Here is a 25,926-nt window from a genome sequence, read left to right on the forward strand (position 1 = left end):
TAAGGGGGAGAGTCTGGGTCCCCTGCAGGAGGTCCAGATATGAGAGGAACTTGTTATTCACCAATGGAGGAAGGTATTTGGAGAGCAGCGTCCTCTTGAGGTGTTCAAAATCATCTACTGATAGGCTGTGGTCCCTGGAGTGTTTAGGTGGGAGGTCGGGCTGCCTTGGAGGTTTAGATGACCTTGAGGGTTCTGATTGGTCTTCCCTCCTTAAGTAGGGTTCTGGGCCAGCAGCCACCAATTCTATTAATTTCTTCTCCAAAAGGTGCCAATGCATTATAATGCCTTTGCCAAGTGATTGTATGGTGTGACATGTGATACCTCTACCTCCTGGAAGTAAGTGTCCTCCCCTTCATACATCTTAAGGGACCTTAGTTGGGCCGAAGTATAGTGCCTTTAGGCAGCATTGGGTTGTTCGCAGCCAACAGTAAAAATATGTATATACACATATAAAGACCCTGCAGAGTTATCAAATACAAGTGGTGAGGTCGCAGGCCTGTTGTGGGGTTCGTGAGGGTATGCCTGCAAAGAGAGGAGTCTAGGTTTCAAGGCGGTGGAGCCTGGGCTACACCATGGCCAAAATTAGGCAAATACTGCTATACAGACCCCTGTATGAGGCATCACGCTCCAGGCTTATGGGGCACTGACCTTAATAAGTATAGCTGGCTGAGGGACACGGCGAGCAAGTTCCAACAATCACAACATGAGTTGCGGGCCATGCAGGAAATGTGTAGACCCAGGATGACGTGCTGTGTTTTAGAGGTGGTGAAGATTAGGGTAATGGGGCCATAGCCTTCTAGAGGTCAGAGGACCACAGTGAGTAAGTGAAGCCCCCATGCTCTTATGAGTCCACCTGGGAATTGGAGATCCATTTCCTCAGTCAATAGCTAGAAAGAAGGGTGATACACCTATACCACAAACTTAGCAGCATGCTGTTGAGAGAAATAAATTACAATACTTAGCAATATCACATGAGAGACATTAATGAGGAGCAGATCTTGGAGTGATACTTACCTGCTGCTGGAGCAGTGAAGAAAGAGGAGTGGCAGGAATTTACATCGCCTTTTCATGTGAACACTATACATTGATTGGTTGTTTGTTTCTTCATTGTCTGGTGTTTCATGGGAATGTATTGTTGTTCTTTATTTGTTGAAGCTGCTGGAGTTAAATAAAGGAAGTTAGAAATGCATAAACCTTGCCTCTGATTCTGACACAGAATTCATATCTCTAGTTCCAGTTATCTGATTTTGACACTTTTGGTGCGACATAGGAAGCTTACTCTGCTGTTTTCATGACTTTAAATGTGTTTCTTCTGCCTGCGCATTACAAGCATTTGTTGTGGGAAATATCCTGTTTCTTTTGCCATAGCTACTGGGGGTAGAGCACAGTTTATCTGAGACTCATGTTGAGACCTAACCAGGATAATTTATTCGGTTGATAAAGGCCCACTTCCCAACTGAATAACCTACTTTCTGGCAGTGACTGTGTAATATGGTCCAGGTATGCCATTAGGGCCCTCATTCTGAGTGTCCCAATAAATGGGCTGGATTTTCCCCACCCCTGGGGTTACTGATACTGGAAGTAGCGATGATTTATGGGTGGGGGAAAATCTGGCCTAATATGAGTAGGACCTTGAGAGTGCAATAAGAAATGAGGAATTATCTGAGAAATCAGTAACTTCAGGTTCAACTTTTCACTTTGCGCATGACTTTCACCCAGAGGTTTTAGGAGGTGAACTCTCCATATAAAAGTTAAGGGATCAGTAATGTTTCCATAGACATTATAATTCTAAGAGGGCCGGTAACTGCTGTTACCCGTGATACCAGAATTAGGAGGCACTCGTCATGAGAGGCAAAGTGGTTTGTTAATGTCATCAAAACTACTACGTGCCAACATAGAACCATATTATCTAATTTTTGTTTAGATACCATGCTTATTTCTGGGTAGTTAGCTTTTGAACAGGGAAATGTGTATTGAAAATAGTAGTGAATGACAGATTGCTTGCAGTAAGCAAATACTTATTTATGTAGTTAAGGCTATAGCATTTTAATAAAAAAACTACCTTTGAGGTGTTAAAAACACTTCCAGGTCCCCCTATTCACAAAGGACAATTTGTGTGCAGAGATCTTGCCTTGTATCTCCTGCTGGATGGTATTCACAAATTCCAGGTGAAAATATCTACCCAGTAGCAATGTGTACTAGTATTGGACTTGGCCCTTTCTGCAGGATCACCCTCAAATGTTTTGCCTTCACCCTCCTGTTTTATGAACCTGTTTATTTGGCTTTTAGGACTCCCCACACTTTACCACTGCTGACCAATGCTAAATTGCTTGTGCTCTCTCCTTTAAACATGGTAAAATTAAATTGCACCCATTTGGCACATATAATTTATCTGTAGGTCTGTAGTAAAGTGGTACTACATGTACCCAGGGCCTGTAAATTAAATATTCAGTACATAAGTAGCCCTTTTAACATGTCTCAGGCTTGCCATTGCAGCCTGTGTGTGTAGTGTCAAACTGCCATTTCAAACTGGCAAAGTAAACCTTTTTGCCAGACCTAAATCTTCCTTTTTAAAACATATCAGTCACCCCTTGGGTAGGCCCTAAACAACCCATAGGACAAGGTGCAGTGTATTTAAATATTTAGACATGTATTTTTAAGATTTACATGTCCTGGTAGTGAAAAACTATTACATTCAGTTTTCACAACTGCTAGCCCTGCCTCTCCCATAGGATAGCAATGGGTTAACTTGCTACATTTAAGAAGTGATAACTTGCATTTGGGAGTAGGTAGGAATATAGAGTTTGATGTCAATGAAATTGTAATTTAAAACCCTCTTTAATGGTAAAGTCAGATTTTAAATTACAATTGTGACAGTGTGACAAAAGGCAATAGTTTTTATCAGGATGGGCCATGTCTGATTTGATTAGGAGGAGGAGCTGTCATCTACCACATGTTCACATCACAAAGGCTCTGTTTGGGCACACACACAATAAGTTTGACACTAGTGTTTTGTGACCCTAGACAAGCTGGGGCCGGGACACGGAAGTAGGAAATTCCAAACACCTCTTGGGGTGGAAGTCTCCAGAACTATCTCCTACTTCAAAGCTGGCATCAGGCATAAATAATGTACCATCAGACCCAGCTCTTCAGTACACTTCTGAACCTGTGGAAGACTCAGAAGGAATGCTAGGCTGCTCTGCCAGAAGGGCTGCTAATCTATTTCCCTGATACCCTGCTGCTCTCCTGCCTGGGTGAAAGGACTGAACCCTCATATTGAACCCAGGAATGCCAGAGTACATCCAAGGATTTGTTGGCAGGCCTCCTGATCAGAACAACAGGGACAGATAAGGCTCCAACCACCTTGAACCCAGCACTTGGACTCTGTCTGTTGTGAGTCTTAGTGCCACCTCAGTCCAGGACCCTTGGAAGTAGGCCTGAAAGTACTCCGCCAGTCAAGTTGTGGTCCTGTAAGCAGAACCGATGCAGAGCTCACATCACAGTCTTCTCTGGACTGCTGCTGCTCGATACATCCTAGACGACATCACCAACAATGAAGTAGGATACTTCATTGCAAACCCGCAGCTTCTTTGGCACCGCTGGTGCGCGATGCATGTTCCACGAGGGACTTGGTATCACAAGAGACTCATCAACAGCATCCTCAATGATGAAGCAGGACTCCAAATCTCAGCCCTGCAACTTCCTCGGCACTGCCGCTGGGCAATGCATCTTTGACATGGGATCTCACAATGTTCTGAAAATCATGATTTAAAGTACTTTGTTCAATGGGCCTAACTGGGTCTTTATATCTTTATATATTCCAACATGGTCTTCCTGAACCTGTTACTTTGTCCGGGTCCAGTATGACCTGATAATCACAAATGGCGCTTTGTGCTTCTAGGCACTAATTTTACTTAAATCGTACAAAATTGACTATCTCAAGTTCTCTTGTTTGGATTTTTTTCATTTCATTCTTAAATAATGTATAACAATTTACTCTTATTCTAAATTGCTGTGGGAGTTTTCTTGTACTATGATTTCACTATACTACTGTTTGTAGTGCTGCATAAACACTTTACATAGTTCCTGTAAGGAAAGTCTGACCGCTTTGGGCCGAGTTATCAGAGGTATAAGCACAGGTTAATTTGAGGTTTGCTTGTGTTTCACCCTAACAAGGAGTGTGGTTTCTGCTTAAGTAGGGTTACATCCACCTCAACCTGTAACCTCTTTTCCAACGCCACTATTCACAGTGAGATTTGCACTTATGTTTGTACAGTGCCATACAGTGATTTTATGTTACACAAATAATTTAAGACCATTTTTTTTAAATTATCCTTAATTGGCTCTTTTGCTTTTTTCAAATCCACTCTAATTGTACCTGAGTGTCTGTGACCATACCTGCAGTAATGGAAGTTGAGCTGACCCACCTGGAATATTACTCTGTGGTTGAGCTCAAACAGTTCTGTATGCTAAGGGGACCGCAAATCAAGAAGGGCACCACGATATTGGAGCTTCAGAAAGCTCTGATGACTCATCTCCTGAGATGGAACTCTCTGCCATTGCGGGAAGTAGTGTATCTTTGCATGCCATGGAGGGAAGTAGTGTATCTATCAATGGCCTGTTCCCAGAAGGGATGGTGGACAGGAAGGCAGGGAGGGGGGATAGGCTGTAGATGCCAAGCTCAGGTTGGAGGAGAAGAAGCCTGAGAGAGTCTTGTCAAAGGGAAAGGTTGAGGCTGAAAGGACCTTAGAGGAAAAGAGACTAGCCATGGAGGAAAGGAGGAAGACCGATGAACTAAATCTCAGAGAGATGGCCATCCGAGAAGTTGAGAGCCCATTGTTGTAGGACCTCTTGACAGATATAGAGGGTGGCTTCAAGTGTGAATACTCACTGTACTACTATACATGGCAAAGGCCTACCATATCTCAGCCATATCCCACCCAAAAACTTGTAGTTCAGAGGTAAGGTCTACATGTGCGCCCCATCACAATGTTATTCAACAAATTAAAGTAATCTTGCAAAATATATCTTGGATTATTGGAATACCTTCCCTCTATGGTCAAGACGTACGAGTAACAACCTGTGGATACGATAAGTGCATTCAGTGATGGCTCATGTACAGATGTATGCACTGTTCTATCTCCCTCTCTTGAGATTGTGTGGTTGGATGAAGAAAGGAGAAGAGGAAATGAGAGTAAGGGCATATCCATCAGCACTTGAAACAAAGACGTCATGTTTGCTGTATTTGCATAACCAAGAGAATGTAGAACTTATTGAACACATGAATCCATTCAAACTTTGGTTATGGGTGTCTGTTGTGATATGGTGATCATATGAAGGAATAAATTGATGCATCCATACTACAGATGCCACAGGTACAAATGCAGTCCCAGTTTTGATTTGTTATTTCATTAATTAGTTAAACTTAGGCCACACATCTTGGAAATCACCAGCAACTAATTGACATTCCATAGATGACTTGGAAGACGTGGTTCTTGTTTGTGTTCCGAATTAATGCAGCACATACATCGGAGAGGTAGCCCCTGGCATCGTAGATGGTTTGCACATTGATGGAGTGCCAGGTGTGTCTATTCAAAAAATAGTGATTCCTGTGGTGTGGTGCTAAAATGCCACGTTATTACATTCTTTAGAGTTTTCTAGAGCACAGGATTGGATGTCTGACCCCCTGGCACTAAGGACTCAGTAAATGTGCTATCCCAAATCTAAACAACGAATTGAATCACATTCTATAAATAACTCACTGACCAATGTTTGTGTAAGATGCATTTCAGCCAATGTGCAGTCCTATGAGGCATGATACAGGGACAGTTAGCGAAGCACCAAATGCTCTTTCATAAATGAACAATGCACTCACGGATCACTGGGATAGGGGATATGCATTTCAAAACATTTATTTAACACTAAAACCCTCATTTAGTACACACAAGATGAACTTTTTAGCACAATGAGTATAAACAGTAAAGTAACGAGGAAGGTTACCAGTACTGTAAACAATAACAATATTCCAACATTTTTGCTACAGAAGCTATATCAACACCCTCATTTCCTGTTTCTAAGGCCTATCCTAATTCTAGAACATTAAAAGCATGTTAGAATAAAATACTATTTTGAGTTTTAAAGATGGGTCGCACCTGCATGACCCATTCCAGAGCAATGAGTTCTGTTTTCAGCTCACAAAGACAACCGCTTGTCCTTACGATAAGGCGGACTTCAGCACTGCTGATTGAAGGCTGAACGGTTTGCAGTTTACGTTAAGGTGGGTTTTCACAATCAGGTCCTTAGTACTTCTGTGGCCTGGGTTAAAGTCCTTTGAACTTCTGGCCCTCTACGTGTGTTTGTTATAAGTTATTTCAGGTTTTGTTGAAGCCTTTATTATGGCTATTCACTGAAGAATGACATAATTCCCTTTCAGATGTTTTCAATCTATCAGACAGTGTTCTCTTAAAGATAACAAATGCAATGTAATTGTCAACTTCCTAGAAATTCTCTAATTTCACAGTAATAATGAAACATATGAGTAATCAAAAGCATTGATTAAATGCTGTGAACATCTCTACATAAGATTGTTTATCATATGTGCAGAAAAAGAGCATTATGAAAACGAATGTGCATTTGGCTTGCTCACACATATTCACTTTTGATTAATTATTCAGCATACTCATGGTAAATTCAAAGAAAGAGAACTCAAACAAACCCTACAAGGGGGTGGCAATACATGATATTTGCAACATGTGAGTTCAGTGTATGGCAGCTAATACTTGAGTCGGCAATGACATAACATTTCTTGCTACTTGTTGATTTTCCACCAATGAGTGTAACAGGGTGATAAAGTGGTGCATTCTGCTGTAATGCATCTCAGTATCTGTCAGAAGTCTCATGATTGCTGTGCCTGAGAGATGCCACAGTGTCCCCACTGAACTTCGCAAATGGTCTAGTGATCAAGAAAGGGAGTGGAGCCAATGTTTTCACATGGGAGGCAGGAATGGCCATGGAGTAGGCTATTGGTGATGCCAGTGCTTGATTCCAGTCAGCAATCATATCAATGATCATACCAGATTAGAAACCATATCTAACAATGACTGTTTTTCTGGACATCTCGTATATGTTGATCCTCTGTCTGTAAATCTTCTCTCTTCTCCTCAAACAGTTCATTTTCAAAATGAGTTGTGAAGCAGCAAAGGTATTCACCAATATGGTGAAAAAATGTTTTAAGCACTGTGTTTAGCTTCCCTGTGTGAGCAGACTGTGTGAGATTGACTGATGTTGTCTTGACGTTCACCAGTGGATGGTTTTGGTGGAGTAATGAACATTCATTACCCCCTTTCAGTAGCCGATGTCTTGAATGTGATTGAAGCCTTGTTGCAACATGTGTTCCCTGCCCATATTTTTTTTCTCCATTTATATTACTATTTTCCCCATGTGACAATATTGCTATTCCCTGTCTCCACTAATTTCTATGAGAATCCTTTGCATTACTAGCTGTGAGTGGTGCTTGACTTACTGCAGGAATTGGATGGAGTAGATTTAAGCTTATTTGTCAGTACTTCTCCTGGAATATGTGTGGGTATTATTTTGGTGGCTAGCCATTGCCTTACTGTTCAGTGGGTGTGTTTTAGTATTTGCAAGTGCTTCCCTTAGCTCCTCCTCGTTGTTTGCTTTACTCTATCCATTTAGTGATAGATATTTTCAATTTCCCTTTTTCCCCTGCCACATTTACACCTGAAATGGTCACTTCTGTGTCAGGACTTCTCTGCCCTTGTGGATGAGATTTCTGCAGATTATACATAGTGAATGCATAGATGGAGATCTCCAGACAGACTTGGATAGTATTTTGTGAGTATGTAAACTGGTACTACTTGAGTACTACTTTCTGTCAGCAGAAGATAGAGCTTGTGCAAGCTGTTCTCTTCAATGGGCACTGATTGGTATTAGAATGTTTTTGTTTTAATTACCTTTCATGATTAGATTCTTGATAAAACCATGGAAAATTGTCCATGGTTCTTTGCTCCCTGAATGGGTCAAAATATTAATGCTATATAATGTGCCCTTTCTTGCCACATCATTTCGATAGTTTTGCATTTAATTAGGCTTCTATGCCAAACAATCCTAGCAGCTTTCACAATGATAGAGCTCCACTGTGTGGTTTGCGGACCAAAAAGACAAAGTAAGGTGCACATTTTATGGCTGTATTATTTTCAACAATTTGAGGTAAAAGACTAATTTTTGTGAAATCTATAAACTATATGGCAAAGTGTGTAGTTAATTATAAGGCAGATATGCTAAACCATTAAGTATGTGGTAGAAAAACTAGCCATATTATTTCATTGGCCCTAACCACTCCTCAACTAAACATTCTAATTTCAGTCATTGTTATCTGCATTTAACCTCTGAAGTCTGGGTGTCAGCCAATGGCCGACATCAGCACTACCTTCTCAGTACCATTGGCCGACACTGGGTAAGTATTTAAAGGCCTATTTATTAGTCCTCTCTAGAAACTTTTATTAGTCATTTCTTTCATTTTAAGAGCTTTCTGAGCAGCCTCCGTGATTTTCTTTTAACTGTAATGAGGGTCAGGGTGCATGGCGCACTGACATCAGTACAGTAAAGTGAAAGTAAAACAAGTTGATGGCTCCTTTTACTTTCAATGAATCAGTGCACAGGAGCATATCTCAGAACCGCCCCCACCCCCAAGCACATATTGCTTCAGGAGAGGTATCGGTGGAAAGTGGAGAACTCCCTTTTCCAATGGTATCTCCCCCAGTTGAACCCTGCTTGAGGATTCCCGTAGGAGAATGATCCTCAAGCAGGGATCCACCCACTAGGTACAAGGCTTATAGGGGAGCGGTTCTTTCAGCCTGTCTGGCCGCCCTGGGAGCAAATCAGTGTAGTTACCTCCAATCTGCCACCCGGTGGGGTAGAAAGCCCACTAGATACCAGTGTCCATTTTTTATATAAAAATATAAAAGTGAGGCCTGCCCACCATGGGCATGCCCTCGCCTCCACCCCAAATATTACAGAAATAGTATTCTTGCCTGCTGGGGGGGGGTGGATGGGGGTAATACCCCCATACTGCCCCTCAGGGTTGCACCCTCTGGTTTGTCCTATTTGAGGTGGGGTGCGTCCATTGCCAATTTTTGTGCCCCCACCCCCAGGGCTTGACAGGGAGTTTGCCTTTAATTTGCACCCGAGGGGTCCAGAAAGGTCACTATACACCAGGGATTTCAAAATAGCACCAAGACAAAAAAAAGATGGTGCAGTTTACCCTGAAATAGATCCATAGCTCTGCCTCGGAAGGGGCAATAGTGTATTTCAGCCTCACTGGGGGCAGTTAAGAGATTTTTCCCAATTGGGGTGAAGTCCACAAATCTGCCCCCCGGGACTGTAGAATGCACACCTAACAGCAGAGATTTTGCCTTTGAGGTGAAATAAAGTTAGTGCAGGTGTGGCACCCTAGCATTAGCCACACCCAATCCCAAATGGCACAAACAAGTCTTTCTCCACCCCTCAGTGGCAGACAGGGAGATTACCTCAATTTTGCCCCTGGCAGGGGCAGAAAGCAAGAGCCCACTACACGCCACAGAATTCAAAATGGTGTCAAAACCAAAAAAGGAGGGTGCGTCCTACCCTGGCATCAAGACAAACCCCTGCCCCAGAACATGCAAAAGTGTCTTTCTGCCATCCCTCGGGACAGATAGAAGGTTTGTCCCAAATTGTAAGAATGTGCCAAATCAGTCCCCTGATGGTGTAGAAAGTCTACCTGACACCAGGGGTGTTGCCTTTGGGACAAAAGGAAGTGGTGTGGGGTGTTGCACTCTGACAATGCCAAGTCTTCCCCCGGCAAGTGGTTTGCCCTCGATGTGCTCCGGGGGGGGAGAGGGAGAAGCTCCACTGTATGGCAGCAATAAAATAATGGGGTGGGTCTTGCCCATCCTATTATCAGGCTCCACCCTCACCCCTAAGGATACAAACAGTCTTTCTCCTCCCTTGCAAACTAAAGAATCCTATCCCAATGACAAGCAAGAAGACATTTGATTCTTTTGGGTGTTGTTTTTACATATGGGGCAGGAGAGTGTGGCTAACTCTCAATTTTGTCCCACTTGCAATGGTGAATGACTGCACTTTTTGGGATGGGGGAGGCTGCCATCCTGGAAAACCTGCAAGACCCAGACAGTTCTGAAAACTAGACACCCAGGGGAGTACAAGATGGTGTGCTCCATGTGGATCGCACAACATTTTCTTACGCACATTGCCCTGGAAACCTCCTATTTTGGCTAAAAACTCCCATTTCCTCACTTAGGCGTGTGGAAAACACCTGGACAAATTTTCTACCACCCAGCATTCCCTGAAGTATACCAATAAGAGTTTTACCTTCACATGTGTTGGTGGGCCAAGAGGCCTTCTACATAAGGCCTTAAAGCGCTACCTGGAAAGATCAGTCATAGGTGTAGGTGCTGGATTTGCGAACGTGCTCAGCCGCCTTCCATGAAATCCTACCAACCACAGACATTTTTAAAGACTAATCAACCTGCGGATTCTAGGATGGTGTGCTTTCCATAGATCCTGCAAGGTTTTCCTAGCTAAATACCCTGCAAGCCTCAAAAAGTATGTGTAAGGACGTGTTTGACTCCTTGCAGATTCCACAACTTTCCATCACAGAAATGTGAGTCTTTCTTTAGTCAAAGGTTGAGGTTTGCAAGGGATTCTGGGTACCAAACCTGGTGTAAGCCATGCTAGTAACCCAACCCTGGATTCCCCCAGGTGTCTAGTTTAAAAATAATGTGCAGGTTTGCTAGGCTTCCCTAGGTGCTGGCTGAGCTAGGGCTCAAAATCCACAGCTACCCACTTTGCAAAAAAACGGCCAGTTTTGAGTGGAAAATTGTAATATATCCATGTTGCGTTTTGGGCTCTTTCCTCTTGCAGCCACTAGACTTACCCACAAAAGTGAGGTACTATTTATATCAGGAGACTTGGGGAATTGTTAGGTGGAAGGATGTTTCTGGCTCCCTAGAGATTCTAGAACTTTCCATCACAGAAATTGTGGAATATGTTGTTTTTAGTCAAAGTTTGAGATTTGCGATGGATTATGGGTAAAGAGCCTGGTGAGAGCCACGCCTGGTGGATCCCCTCAGGTGTTTAGGTTTTCAAAAATGTGCAGATTTGCTAGGTTTCCCTAGCTGCCAGCTAGGGCCCGAAATCCACAGCTACCCATGTTGATAAAAAAAGGGTCAGTTTTGAGATGAGAAATGTGATGTATCCGTGATGTGCTTTGGGCCCTTTCTTGTCGCGGGCACTAGGCCTACCCACACAAACAGAAGAGTCTATCAGACTCAACAGTTTATGCTTTTGTAAATCGGTCATTGTGACAAAAAGTTACTGATGTAAACGTTGTCACAAATTCCCATTTTTCCCTACTCATTTTCAATATTTCTTTATTTCAACAGGAAAACCTTGAGGGATCTACTCATATGAGCCCTTGCTGAATTTAGAATTTTGTCTACTTTGCAGAAATCTATAGCTTTCCTGGATCACATATGAGTTTTACACTGGTTTCCATCACAAACAAAGTAGGTTAAAAGTATAAGCAAGCATTTGCAAAGCAATAGGTCTCACATTTGTGCATTTGTGACAGAGCTATTGGGGTTGTAAATGACAATGGGCCTGATTCTGACCCTGGCGGCCGGTGACCACCAGGGTCACCGGCCACGGGAGCACCGCCGACAGACCGGCGGTGCTCCGAAGGGCATTCTGACCGCGGCGGTTCAGCCGCGGTCAGAAAGGGTAAACCGGCGGTCACCCGCCGGTTTACCGCTGCCCTTCTGAATCCTCCATGGCGGCGGAGCGCGCTCCGCCGCCATGGGGATTCAGACACCCCCTACCGCCATCCTGTTCATGGCGGGAAACCCGCCATGAACAGGATGGCGGTAGGGGGTCCCGTGGGGCCCCTGGGGGCCCCGCAAAGTATTTCAGTGTCTGCTATGCAGACACTGAAATAGGCGACGGGTGCCACTGCACCCGTCGCACCTTCCCACTACGCCGGCTCAATTCTGAGCCGGCGTCCTCGTGGGAAGGTTGATTTGCCCTGGGCTGGCGGGCGGCCTTTTGGCGGCCGCCCGCCAGCCCAGGGCAAATCTCAGAATCACCGCAGCGGTCTTTTGACCGCGGTGCGGTGTTCTGACGGGGTTACTTTGGCCTCCGCCGCCCGCCAAAGTAAGAATGACCCCCAATGTATTTTATCCATGTGTTTTGGTTTGGACTGGACCTTAGAACTAGAACACTGCTTTTAAAGGATAGCACTTTGAACCGCGAGCATAGGAAGACATTTATGAACGTTGTGTACAAGCTGGGTAGACATTTCCGAGTTATGGTGCAGTTTTCTGTGTACGAGGAAAATAATGATTTTGGAGGAAATCTATGGCAAACATTCATGTGGTAGGATACTGCATAACAGGAAGGTATTTCGTGTTTTCAAATACTTTCTAATTATATTCAAAAGCCAATTAATACTTTTTGGTTTGTGTGTAGTGGTGACCGCTGGTTAAATAAAGCCAGATAACTTTTCAGCAAATTTCAAATATTAAGAAAATCAAACCACGTTATCCTACACTGAAACGTTAAAACTACTTTTAAGTTACGTGACTGATATAAATTACATCCATATTTTTCACATATCCTGGAGTTGACTTCAAATGACATTTTAAAGTAGTTGTTTTGATGTATTTAAAGAAGGTAGTTTTTGAACCAGTAAAGTAAATGTTCTCCTGCTAATTTTACAATGCTTAGGTGCTAAAGTTATGAGAAATGAGGGATGGCTTTGATATCAGGTCTAGTATATCTCTCACACACCCTATTTTAGTCCCTTTTAGACATACTGAGTTCTCTTTCACACCTTGTCTTTCTGAAAGAATACGTGCAGCCCTACAAACCAGTAAAAATGCTAAATGTCCTGGCCCAACCCTGTGGCACTTATAGGTTTGTGGTGGGGCCCACACCCTACAAGCCATTGTAACCTGACCAATACAACACAGACACGTGCAGACATATTGAGAGATACCACGCCACAGATGCCCCAAAACATACACCTTCACATTCACAGACTTTACGTCACACTCGTGAAAATTGCAGACATATTTAGAGATATCAGGTCACAGGTGCCTACAGTCACAGATGGAGAGAAACGCACATACAACTATCAAGTCACAGGAAGTGCAAATAGACACACAAACTCACACATTCAGATATCAAGTCCCATCCACACAGATACAGACAGGCACTCACAACCTACATGTTCACATATCAAGTCACAGATGCACGTGCAGGTGGCAAGAGATGGTCGCAGACATGTTTATCAATAATACATTATAGACGCCCACGTGGCCTGAAAGCCACAGGAATACCCAGGATGTCAGAGAACAAGGATGCAAATCTGGTGTGCATACCTTATATGGGAAAAAGAAGTTATGGAGCCATAAGCGCAAACTACCCTAAATAACTAAAAAAAAGACTCATCACTGGGGGCGGGAAAGCCCCAGCAGTTAAGGGGATTAAATAAACTCTCACACTTAGGGAAAATAGTTCCTGGATTTTGGGGTCCTTAGTTACTTAGGCCGATATTCATACTTATTTTAGTGCCGCATTTGCATCATTTTTTGACGCAAAAGCAGCGCAAACTTACAAAATACAATTGGGGCATATTTATACTCCGTTTGCGCCGAATTAGCGTCGTTTTTTTCAACGCAAATTCGGCGCAAAACTAACGCCATATTTATACTTTGGCGTTAGACACGTCTAGCGCCAAAGTATGAGGAAAGAGCGTCATTTTTTTGCGTGGACGCCTTCCTTGCGTTAATGACATGCAAGGTAGGCGTTCCCGTCTAAAAAAATGACTGCGTCGTATTTATACTCCCGGGCAAAAATCACGCCCGGGAGTGGGAGGGCCAAAAAACCCCACATTTGCGCCGGATTTTAGCGCCTGGGTCAGGGCAGGCGTTAAGGGACCTGTGGGCTCAAAATGAGCCCACAGCTGCCCTCCCATGCCCCCAGGGACCCCCCCTGCCACCCTTGCCCACCCCAGGAGGACACCCAAGGCTGGAGGGACCCACCCCAGGGACATTCAGGTAAGTTCAGGTAAGTATAATTTTTTTTTTTTTTATAATTTATTTTGGCATAGGGGGGCCTGATTTGTGCCCCCCTACATGCCTCAATGCCCAATGACCATGCCCAGGGGACATAAGTCCCCTGGGCATGGCCATTGGGCAAGGGGGCATGACTCCTGTCTTTACTAAGACAGGAGTCATGTAAATGGCGTCTGGGCGTCGTTAAAAATGGCACAAATCGGGTGGAGGCGATTTTTTGCGTCAACCTGACTTGCACCATTTTTAAGACGCCCTAGCGCCATTTTTCCCAACGCCAGCGCTGCCTGGTGTACGTGGTTTTTTTCCACGCACCCCAGGCAGCGCCGGTCTGCTTGCGCCGGCTAACGCCATTCAATAAATACGGCGCCCGCATGGCGCTTCAGAATGGCGTTAGCCGGCGCAAAACTTTTTGACGCTAAACTGCGTTAGCGCAGTTTAGCGTCAAAAAGTATAAATACGGGCCAATTGTACTTTGTAAGTTTGCGCCGATTTTGCGTCAAAAACCGACACAAATGCGGCGCTAAAAAAGCAGAAATATATGGGCCTTATTTTTTCAAAACTATCTCTTGGAGTTTTTTTTTTTTTAAAGCAACATTTGTTCTGGACAGTTATAAAAACCAATGGTTGTGGTCCACCAAACATTTGGTACTTTCAGAGAAACCACAATGGCTATAATCATAACAGTCAAAATACAAAAATAGTGTAAGCATGAGTTAAAAGACCATAGAGTTACGATCACACACAACAGACTTTAAAAATGATTCAAACTTTTCTTGTATAAACACAATACCATTCACTTAAAAAAAACATTAAATGCAATGATTATTTAGATACCTTTTCGCATGGGCATAAACAAATTGACTCATTACACTATGAAGTAGAATAATGGCAGCGTCAAACCCTAGACAGAAGTGATCTTTCCTGCAAGCTATACAATTCTACTCCACTGCAATTTTGAATAATATTGCTTCAGGACAGACTTAGCTAGCTCAATAATCCCCCTATCCGCACGCCTATGTTCCATTAATTACTTGGAAGCCTATGTTCCATAAATTACTTATTGGGTCAAGTTCTTTCCAGTTTGTCTATTTCTATGGTATATTCAGGCCAATATAACTTGTAAAACAATCTAGAATAACACTGCGGTTCAGTGTGGCAGTTCAGAGTGGCGTAGGGGTTATTCAACAGCAATAAAAGGGGAGCACATTTAAATTAAGTCTAACTCCTCGTGACAAAAGAAATGGGGACAACACAGAGGTAAAGAAAGCAAACGTCAGCAAAAACGGCACTCCTCTAACCAGAGACTCATATTATTAATATGCCCCCATACTGCTGCTCCATAGATAGCAGGATGCTTTAGGAGTTTTTCACTGCCAGGACATGTAAAACTGAGGCACACACCCTACTTTTTAAATAGAATGCCTTGTAAAGCTTTAGAGCCTACCTGAGGAGTGAATTATAATTATTAAAAAGGAAGGTTTAGGCCCAGCAAAAGGTTTATTTTGCCAGGTCGAATTGGCAGTTGAAAACCTCAGCATAGGCTCCACTGGCAGACTTGAGGCATGTTTTAAAAGGCTACTTTAGTGGTTTGCACAATGAGTGTCGCAGTCCCCATGGAAGCATTTTGGGACAGATTTATGAAAAGTGGCACTGCACTTAGGGCAGCACCACTTTTCTTGAGCCCCTTAGCTTCCCCCTTAACGCCACCATGTGTGCGCCGTATATAAAATGTGGCGCACCATGGTGGTAGTTTGGGTTACTACCGTCACAATTTTTGACGCTAATCCGGCGCTGTGCAGGATTAGCGTCAAAAAGTTTGATGTCAATCCTACAAAGCACCCAGAGGCCTATTGAAACCAATGAAAGTCTCCTTTTAACGCCTCCTCTGAGCAGGCATTAAAAGTGCTAAAAAAATGGCCCAAGGGGTCTCTTAGATTTCATTGCGCCATTTTGTTGGGCTCCCCTAACAGGGGAACGCCCCGTTTGCATACAATATGTCTGGCACAAGCACAATGTGTCGCAAAGGGTTACAAAGTGCAATTAAATTAAGTGCACCAATTGGTGTAGTGTAATTTCACTACATTTTAAAGAGAGAGCACTTTCGCACTTGTTAGCAGTGGTAAAGTGCACAGAGTTCAAAAGCCAACAAAACGAATTCAGCAAAACAGGAGTAGTGAAGGCAAGAAGTAGTGTAATGCCACTCCAAGGCTGTCAGGTCTAACATGCACCATCTTTGTATGGAATTTGTCTGAGTTGAAGGGATCTCCTTTGAATTTTGAATAGTTTCTGTAGCTAGGTTTACTCAAATGAGAGATGGTCCCAAATAAGTACACGTGGGTTCCATGGCTCTAAAATGACTGGATATGAGTCCTAAATGAAAAGGTTTTAAAGTGAAGATGCTGCCAGGTGCCATGCTTTGGGCTTGATTTAGATCTCGGAGGTGGGGTTACTCCTTTGTAACAGTGACGGATATCTTGTCTGCTGAAATATAAATGCCATGGTTTTCTATGGTATTTAGATTTTGGCGGATGGGATATAGGTCACCATTGCGAAGGAGTAACCCCATCGCCGAGATCTCAATCAGGCCCTTTATATTCTGCTTCCACAATACATTTCTGTATTAAATTGGAGCATTAGTTGAAGGGGGTGATGGTCGACTTCCTATAATAATCCCAATCCTTGTTGGGGTGAACCACTAAATATAGTATATAAACCTGTGCATAATTCTCTGGTAGATTGTCACAAAGCAGTGAGGCTTAACTTACAGGCAATGTATGATATATTTATGCAGTACTCAAACAGTAATAAAATGAAACCAAAACACAAGAAAAATCCTAAACAACTTTATAAAAAAAGAGACTATTTTAATAAATAAAATTGTATCAGAAATGACAAAAATCCAATAAGTTCAACCTGAGATATGAATTTTCAAACGTTTGAATGAGAAATAGTGTTAAAAAAGCACAAAGCACCAAAACAATTATCTGGTCGCACTAGACTGGGTCAAAAGCAAAAGTTAGGGCTGACTGCGATGGAGCACAGGCAAAAGTGGTCATCGACAAGTGATCGATGGGGCACGCTGGTTCTGAAGTGGGGCTTGACAACGGCATATTTCTGTTGAGCTTGGTCCTGGTGCAGTCAGCGTTAAAGATAGGGCAGCTCAGAGCAAGTCCGAAGTTTCTGCCCAGAAAGACGTCAACATCAACCAGATGTTGCTTGCCGTTGGTCCTGATGAAGCTCTCTATGTTTGGACTTAATACATTTTCTGGAAGTCAGATCTCCTTCAGCGAGTCAAAACATGAAGCTGAGGCGTACATGTAATTTGACATTGATGACTGTGGCTCTGACTGCAAATTCAATCTCAGTCTGTTTTCAAGGCAGAAAATTATTTCAAAAATTCAAAAATTCACAACTTACAGTTTGGGGAAAGGAGTACACTCTAACACCAGTTGAGCGTTCAGGACCTAGGGGCACCACTTAAGAGTTAGGCCTCACTCCAACATAGCCTAGCAGCAGGGTCCAGGGCAGGTCAAGTTGGTACTGGATAACTGGGCAGTTGCAGGGAGAGAGGCCTCCAGAAGCTTATTGTGTTCCTGTAGCTCAAACAGAAGGTTAGTCAGCTGACACGTGGAGTCAGTTCTGGGGTCCTCCATGCAAGACAAGCAGGTCCAGTCTTCCTTTGGATTCTTCAGAGCAGTCCTACTAATTCTCCACAGGCCCAGGAGTGTTGTGAGAAGGGTGGAAGGTGCAACATGTATGCCTAGTGCCAGCTTGTGTGTGGAGAAAACTCCTGGCCCCTAACCATTGAGGTAAAATTTCCAGGGGTGAGTCTACCACTATGGCTGCACTTCCAATGTGTTTTACAGTAAGCTGTCCCACAGAACCCCTCTTCCCCAAAACCAACATTGCAGAACCCTTCTTCCTCTTGTCAGAGCTCTCTGTGCCCACCCAGAGATGCAGCTATGGAAATAGGTAAACCTTTCCTTCTAGTCACTGCTAACCAGTTCTGGGGCAGATTTCCCTCTCACTGGGCTTAGGGCCAAGCTGGCTAGCAAGGCAAACAAGAAGCATGCCTAGATGTTAGATACATTTGCCAGTGGCAGGGTAGGCATCATCAGGAAGAAGCTGTGCACAGCTTCCAGGCCATCATACTCAAGGAAGAAAAATACCTCTCCATACCCAAGCCCTTTGTCCACTGGGAGCAATCCATATAGCACCCTAAGGGATCCATCAGCAGTCAGGTGACACTGCACACTGGCAGAAAGGCCCCTTGGGTGGGCTTTGGCAGGAAAATGCAAACTTGCTAAAAGTGTAATTTTAAAATTAGTAATATCAAATCCAGCATGACCATTAAGTTGGAAAAATTTCAATTCAAATGAGTCCTTGAACCATTTTTCTAGCTACTCCCAAAGTTAAGCATTATCAGTTGCTATAATGCAGCCCAATGTTTTCCCTATGAGAGAGCCAGTCTTGCCACAGTGGAAAACGGCTTTGGTTTTTTTTCACTGCCAGGACATGTACATTAAATAGATATGCCCTACATTTTAAATACAATGCATCCTAGGCATTTAGGGCCTAGCCTAGGGGTCATAGGGGTTTAGGATGCAGCATTAAAAAAGGAAGGTTTAGGCATGGCAAGGGGTGTATTTTGCCAGGTCGAAATGTCAGTTTAAAACTGTCTACCCAGGCTGCTATAGCAGGACCAGAAAATTGTTTTATAGTGTTACTCAGTGGATGGCCCAATAAGTGCTGAAGCCCACTAGTAGCATTTAATTTACAGGCCCTGGGTACATGTAGTACGATATATTACAGAGATATAAATAGACTAAATTTGCCGTTTAGGTATATGCCAATTTGACCAGGGTTAAAAGTGAGGGCACAAGCACTTTACTGTTCGTTAGCAGGAGTAAAAGTCAGAGGACCATATGGCTAAGGTTCAGCAACAGAATGGAAAATGGACAGGCATGCCAGGTAAAAGATAATGATTTCCAACAATTTCTCACCATCAGTTCTCTGAAAAACAAGTTTGTGAAACAAAGTTCTTTCAGTAAATTTCAAAACTGAGCCCCACGACATCTGATCAGATTGGTGGGTTGTCATGATGAGAAGCTTCGAAGGTCAGGCAGTGGCCTGATTTCATATGTTGTAGGAAATATAAAAAATAAGCGCATTACTGTAAATATGAAATGTGAAAACATTGTGCAACATAAAGAACAAGTAAAAACGACACCACTGTTCACAATCAAAAACCAGATTAGGCCTAACCCTCAATCTGTCACGAGCAAGGTGAAAGGTTAATTTAGGGATGTAGTGGAAAAAGGAACATGAAAGGGTCATCTGTTAAAGGCCAACTCATGTCTTACCAACCTACAAGTATTTATGATATCAGCACATGAGTCCCCAGCACACTCTCCATGCCTACAAACAAATTGCAGAATCATTAGACAATGGGTACATAACTGAATTAGCCCAAAACACACAGGTGCACAACTGACAATTGGGTGCAGGGAAGAAACCAAATACCGAACACTCAGAAGTCCCAGACGGACAATGCTGTCAACACACACTTCAAATAAATTAAAATTACAAAAGAGCATGTGCACATTCATAGCAATTAGTAAATACTGTCTTTGAGTTGCCAAGAAGAGTCTGCGTGGTAATTTTTGAGTCTTGAGAGTGTTTTCGTTCACCCCAAAACACTTTTTAGTATATGGCATCCTTGGATCAAAGTGGCAGTGTTTTCTGATTGTTTTTTTGGTCCGTGCCAATGCTGGCTTGGAGCAGAAGGCTAGGGAATATATCGGGAAATGTTGTGAAGTCTTCTTAGTCATACGCACAGACTAGATCTAATGCCTCATGGAGCTCTTTGATCTCCTTACACTTCGTTTAATCTTGCGTTCGGTAATCAGATCAACAGCAACAAGATCAATTCAAGCAGTCCCGTAGAAAACTTTACTTTCAGTTAGTGTACAAATACGAAAATATTATAACTAAATATTACTGACAGATGGGATGTAAAGTAGTACAGGATAAAAATTAGATTTGTGTTTTCAGGTTATTCTGTGGAACAGCATATTACAGTATTGTACCACTATTGTACCGGTCTATGAGTGGGCACTTTTGACCGAAGAGTAAATGTCACCTTTTGATTTTAAACAGTATCTAGCACTCAGGCTAAATAGGGCAAAAAAAGGTGAATTCCACGGCCAGAAATTCTACATATGGGAATATGTAATGAAACAGCATTGGAGTTGGAAATAGCACTGCCTATGGTGGAGGTACAGATGTCAAGCACATTTAGAGGATTTATACCACTAGTTCAGGTCTCTCAAAGCAAAATATCTGAAATCAGAACTGCCTGGCAAAAAACGAGGTTTCTGAAATCATCATCTAATACGTTTGTTAAACACTTTGTGAGAATACTGATGCTTGGCTTTTTTTCAGCTTCTGGAAAAATATGATAAATATGATTTGCCGTGCAAAATCTGGGATTCTCATAGTGTGCATGTAGGAGAGTCCCAGTTTAAAGAATCAACCTTTGAGGGTGTTATGGGTAGTGGGTGTGGGGGAACTCTTCTCAACACCTCAAGGCACTGTCACGCTTTGGAAACCTGTAAACACTTTCTGTTCTATAAACAACACTTTCAATAGCTACGCTTTGTACTTTAATGCCAGTACCTGTTGGAATATATTTTGATGCAAACTGTTAAAAAATATGTTTTTCACATCTCTATTTAGGTTTCCTCTCTGGAGACATTACGGGGTGTCTGATTCTGCTGCCAAAATTGAAAGAGACCTCCGATCCTTCTCCAATAAACTTAAGAGGCATAACATGGGACAAGGATACATATCTATAGATGAACATTCCACGCTGCTACTTTCAAACATGGTATGTGATTATGGAACAATTGTCATGCTGGAAGTGAAATGATTGCAGAATTAGCAGCATACTACAAAAGTTAGCAAAATTAAAAATTCCGCCTTCTTTGTTTCAAATTTAATAATTTAGATGTGAGCAGCACCTGCGCCGGATAACAAAACATTACGTACATAACGCTAGAACATCAAGGCTATGGCTACTAACAATATATCTATACTAGAGCTGGACTTAAGTATGCATATGTATTTGTTTAGTGAAAACCTAGGTGTAAAGCTGTGTGGTTTGGGGAAGATATATATTTTGGGTGAAGCAAGTGCAAGTTAAAGAACGGAGGTTGGGTGGGACAATGCATAGACAGACCTATTGGCTTTGTCAATTCTTAGTAATGGTGATGTGATATTGGTGGTGGTGGCAGTATCGGTAAAGGTTTTGGCATTAGTGGTAGTATTTGTGGTCATAATACTAGTGGTAGTCACAATGGTGATGTTCTAGTGTTGGTGGCTTTGCAGTACAGATGATGGTAGTGATATTCTGTTGGTGATCTTATTGATGATATGAGTATTAATGATATCAGTGGTGACAGCATTGGTGGTATTGATATTGGTGGTAACTATTTTTGTGGTAGTGATATTGATGTTGATATTGTTAGTAGTAGTATTGTGGGTGGTATTGTAGTTGAATTTCTTATCAATGATAAAGAAGTGACACACTTCTAGTAAGAAATTAGTATTTATAAGTAAAATAAAATAAAATAGGGCCGGGAGTACAGAACAGTTCTACAACTGAAGCCACACTCAACTCAGCTCTTACACACGTGATTTATATACACTTGGTGGGCACTTAAAATCCACCTCGTTCACAACACTTACAATTAACAAAAACAATAATTTTTTAAACGCTATCTGACTGCGTGTTACAAAAATACATTCATGGCAGATATATTACGTACATATTATCTAACATGCACAATGTCCTTCAATCCTGCCCATTGACCTCTATCAATATGTCTTCCCTACACGTCAAACAGTCTCTGAAGTTTTACAGCCTCTCTCCTCCTTTCTGCCGGCCTTGAAACACAAACATCTAGCACCGTTTCTCCCTTTCAAGTCTGACATGATTTCATCAGTTCCCAACGAGTTCTTTCCAACCAGTGAGCAGTGGCTTTGGCCTGAATGAATGGGAGGATGCTTCCGAAAAACAACTGGGCATCGTTGAACAGTCGATATTCCTGTGGAATATTTGTCCATGTTGCAGCTCTTCTCCTTCGATGATGGTGTAACAATGTCGTTGGACGGCTCATAGGATGCTCATGTAACTTTGAAACATCCACTCCTGGAATTACTAAGGAAGGGGGTGTGCACAGTGACTAACGAACAGAGACCATTCCATCCTGCGGGAAGTCGCGTATATAGCCATTCTCCACATTGCCAATAGTAGTCCATTAGTCTGTAGGTGCCCCATTGCATGTCCTCATTATATCTTGTGATAATACAATTAACGTTTGTCCCTACTGAAATTGTTCCATTACCCTTAAAACATAAGGAGAAAACACTTGGCGTTCGACCCACTCGAAGAGATGTAGGTGTTTCTACCCAGGTTAAGCTTTGTATATTTTCATTCCACATAGCCTGGCAATCTTGCTGTATATTAATGCTTTTCCCACTCTTCTCCTATAAGGAGAGAGCTCTACATCCAAATACTGCACCATGGTGCCATTGACCATGGACATATACTGACCCATTTACCCTAAGATAAGGTCTCTCTTGACAGTCATAGGGCATAGGTGTGGATGTGTAATCTCTGCATAAAGAGTAGATTGTGATACCCTTAAAAATCCTTGTCCTATTATTCTAGCTTTCCATTTAACCCCCTGTTGTACCTTAAAGCTCCTGTCCTTGACATTGCTTCTATTTTTGTTTCTATGTCCTTATGGTCAGTCAGAACGTTTGTTATATCAGCTAGCCCTCTTTCATATTGTGTGATGTTTACTAAGAATGTTCCCTGCTGCACTTGTGCAGGTTGCATCCCGGCCCTCATTCTACATAGGAAAAGATGGAGAAGACACTGTGTAACATTGGATGAGACTTCTTTAGATGAATGCAATCTATCTGAATCACTAGCATGTGGAATCAAAGAACATACTAAACACGACTCATTAGTACTGGGCTGCCCAGACCCCAGGAGGGCATAAACCTGTCTGTGGGTTGGCAGCAGCGGTAGCTGCAGTGAAACCCCAGAGAGCTAGTTTGGCAGTACCCGGGGTCCATGCTGCAGCCCCTGGGAGGCATGGGATTGGCACTCCAATACCAGATCTGGCATGGGGGACAATTCCATGATCTTAGACATGTTACATGGCTTATTCGAAGTTACCATTGTGAAGCTACATATAGGTATTGACCTCTATGTAGTGCACACGTGTAATGGTGTCCCCACCCTCACAAGGTCCGGGGAAATTGCCCTGAACTATGTGGGGGCACCTTGGCTAGTGCTAGGATGCCCTCACACTTAGTAACTTTGCACCTAACCTTCACTAAGTGAGGGTTAGACATATAGGTGACTTATAAGTTAGTTAAGTGCAGTGTAAAATGGCTGTGAAATAACGTGGACGTTATTTCACTCAGGCTGCAGTGGCAGTCCTGTGTAAGAATTGTCTGAGCTCCCTATGGGTGGCAAAATAAATGCTGCAGCCCATAGGGATCTCCTAGAACCCCAATACCCTGGGTAACTAGGTAACAAATCAAATCAAATATTAACTTTATTTCGGCTAGAAGCCATAAAAGTAGACAATACAACAGCATAACATAATTGTGCAGCATATCAGTTATAAGAAAGAGAAAATGGCAAAAAGGTAACACAGTTTACTTTAAGAGTCCTGAATAAAACATGGTTGTAAAAAACGGTGCAAGACAAGCATTATTCTTAAAATCTTAAAACCCCAGAATATTAAATATAAGATTATTAGGTCATTGTATCTTGACTCCAATCAATTAAAACTTGTTAAGCTGGATAAATATAATCTAAAACCAATATGTTAAAAACACACGATTATAGCAATTCTCTAGTTCTTACAGCCCATATATTCTGCAAATATCTCGCAGCTGGGGGAACTATTTTGTCATTTGTATCAGTTGTTGATTATAAGAGAGAGGAATTAGGCAAAGCATTCCACAGTTTACTTTGAGAGCCCTAGATAAATAATAGGATCACAAAGTTGTAGAAAACTGAGCAAACAATCATTGTTCTTAAAATCTTAGGATCCAGAAATAAAAATATAAAATATTAGGCCATTATATCTTAACTCCAACCAGTTAAGACTTGTTATGTTAAATAGGTATGATCTAAGACCAATGTGTTAAAAACACACTATTATAGCAATTCTCTGGTTCTTATGGCCCATGCACTTTGCAAGTATCTCGCAACTGAAAAAACTATTTTATCATTTGTGTCAGTTGTTAAAAGGCGTAATGCTGTATTCCATTCCCTTATCCCAACTGACCTACATAACGGAGCAATCCACTTCTTCCTAGGTGCCAGATATCTAGGACAAAAAAACATAAAATGCACGAGTGACTCTTTTGTCTTTTGACAATAATGGCAGTATATTAAGTTACAGTCCTCCAATCTCCATTGCGCTGTAAATGTCTTGAGCGGGAGGGTCCCTAATCTGAACTTGATAAATAATGTTTCAGTATAGGGAGGATTTACATTGTCCATATAGGCCTCAAATTTGGGGCTACATTTATGGTCTAGGAACTGTAGGGTCCGACTGCCATGATTTTTTTGACAAAATTTGAGCCAAAATGTTCTCCCAGTAGCAGCTTTTTACACGCTCCTTTATTTCCTTGGTCAGATTATGAGGAGCACTCCACACCTCCTCCATCTTGAGAAATTTGCACGTATCTCTAATATGTCTGAACCAAGGAATCTTTAGTGCACTGTCACTTACGAGAAACTCATCTAATGCTACATGGAGGGTGGACAAATACTCCGAAGTCCAAAGATGAATCCAATACATTAGTGGTCTTAATGCAATTTCGTTGTGGATTTCGTTTAGGGCTAGGTCAAATCTAAGGGGGGTGAGAGGGGTGCTCATCGGCAGCCTCAAAAAATTTCGTATAAAATGGTTTTCTACCGTGGTCAGACACCTAGAGTTAGTGTGTCCCCAAAGCTCAGCGCCATAAGTTGAAGCTGCAACTGCCGCTGCTTTGTAAACAGTGATGGCAGGTGATATCTCTCCTTCCAAAGTATTGGCAATTTTCCTCCCTATCACTGTTGACCTCTGCCTAAGTGCTGTCAGACTCTTCCCGATCTGTGCCGAACAATGTTGGTCATCGCTTAGCCTAATCCCCAAATAATCAAATTGGCTGACTCTCTCCACTGGTTGGCCTGCTATGGTGATTTTCCCCCTAAACAGTTTATGCAGGTTAAAAGCCATGAATTTGAGAATCCTCTATCCATGTCTGTAATCTATTCAGTACCTGCTTGCTGAATATCTTTTGACTAACATCAATTAGACTAATAGGCCTATAGTTGGTAGGTTGTTCCCTTGGCCCTTTCTTATAAATGGGGACTATGATTGCTCCTTCCCACGTAGTAGGAAGTCCTCCAACCCTCAATATCTCATTACTAAGCACATTTACATACAGAGACCAGGTTGTCGGTCGAGACAAATATAAATCACCTGGGATGCCATCAAGACCAGGGGCCTTCCCTTTACGTATTGATTGGAGAGCCAATGTTGTTTCTTTTAGGGAGAAGAGGTCCAGGTCAAATTTGGGTGGTATTGCTCTCCCACCCGTTAAGGTGTTGGCCAAAAGGTCATTAGGTTTTAGGGGAGGAATAGTAGTACTACTAGTTTGAGGCTTTCGGTATACATTTGAAAAATGCGTCACC

The 25,926-nt window shown here is 42.5% G+C and overlaps 1 protein-coding gene across 2 annotated transcripts in view; it reads left to right on the forward strand.

Moving 5' to 3' along the window:
• Positions 1-25,926, forward strand: part of LOC138284352 (SITS-binding protein-like) — a 948,640-nt gene that overhangs the window by 541,349 nt on the left and 381,365 nt on the right. For both annotated transcript variants that reach the window (XM_069223028.1, XM_069223029.1), the window contains exon 4: positions 20,892-21,042. In XM_069223028.1, the coding sequence (XP_069079129.1) occupies positions 20,892-21,042 (151 nt within the window). The remainder of the gene's footprint in view (positions 1-20,891; positions 21,043-25,926) is intronic.

This window comes from Pleurodeles waltl, chromosome 3_1 (assembly GCF_031143425.1).
Source record: "Pleurodeles waltl isolate 20211129_DDA chromosome 3_1, aPleWal1.hap1.20221129, whole genome shotgun sequence".
In the NCBI taxonomy this organism is placed as follows: domain Eukaryota; kingdom Metazoa; phylum Chordata; class Amphibia; order Caudata; family Salamandridae; genus Pleurodeles; species Pleurodeles waltl.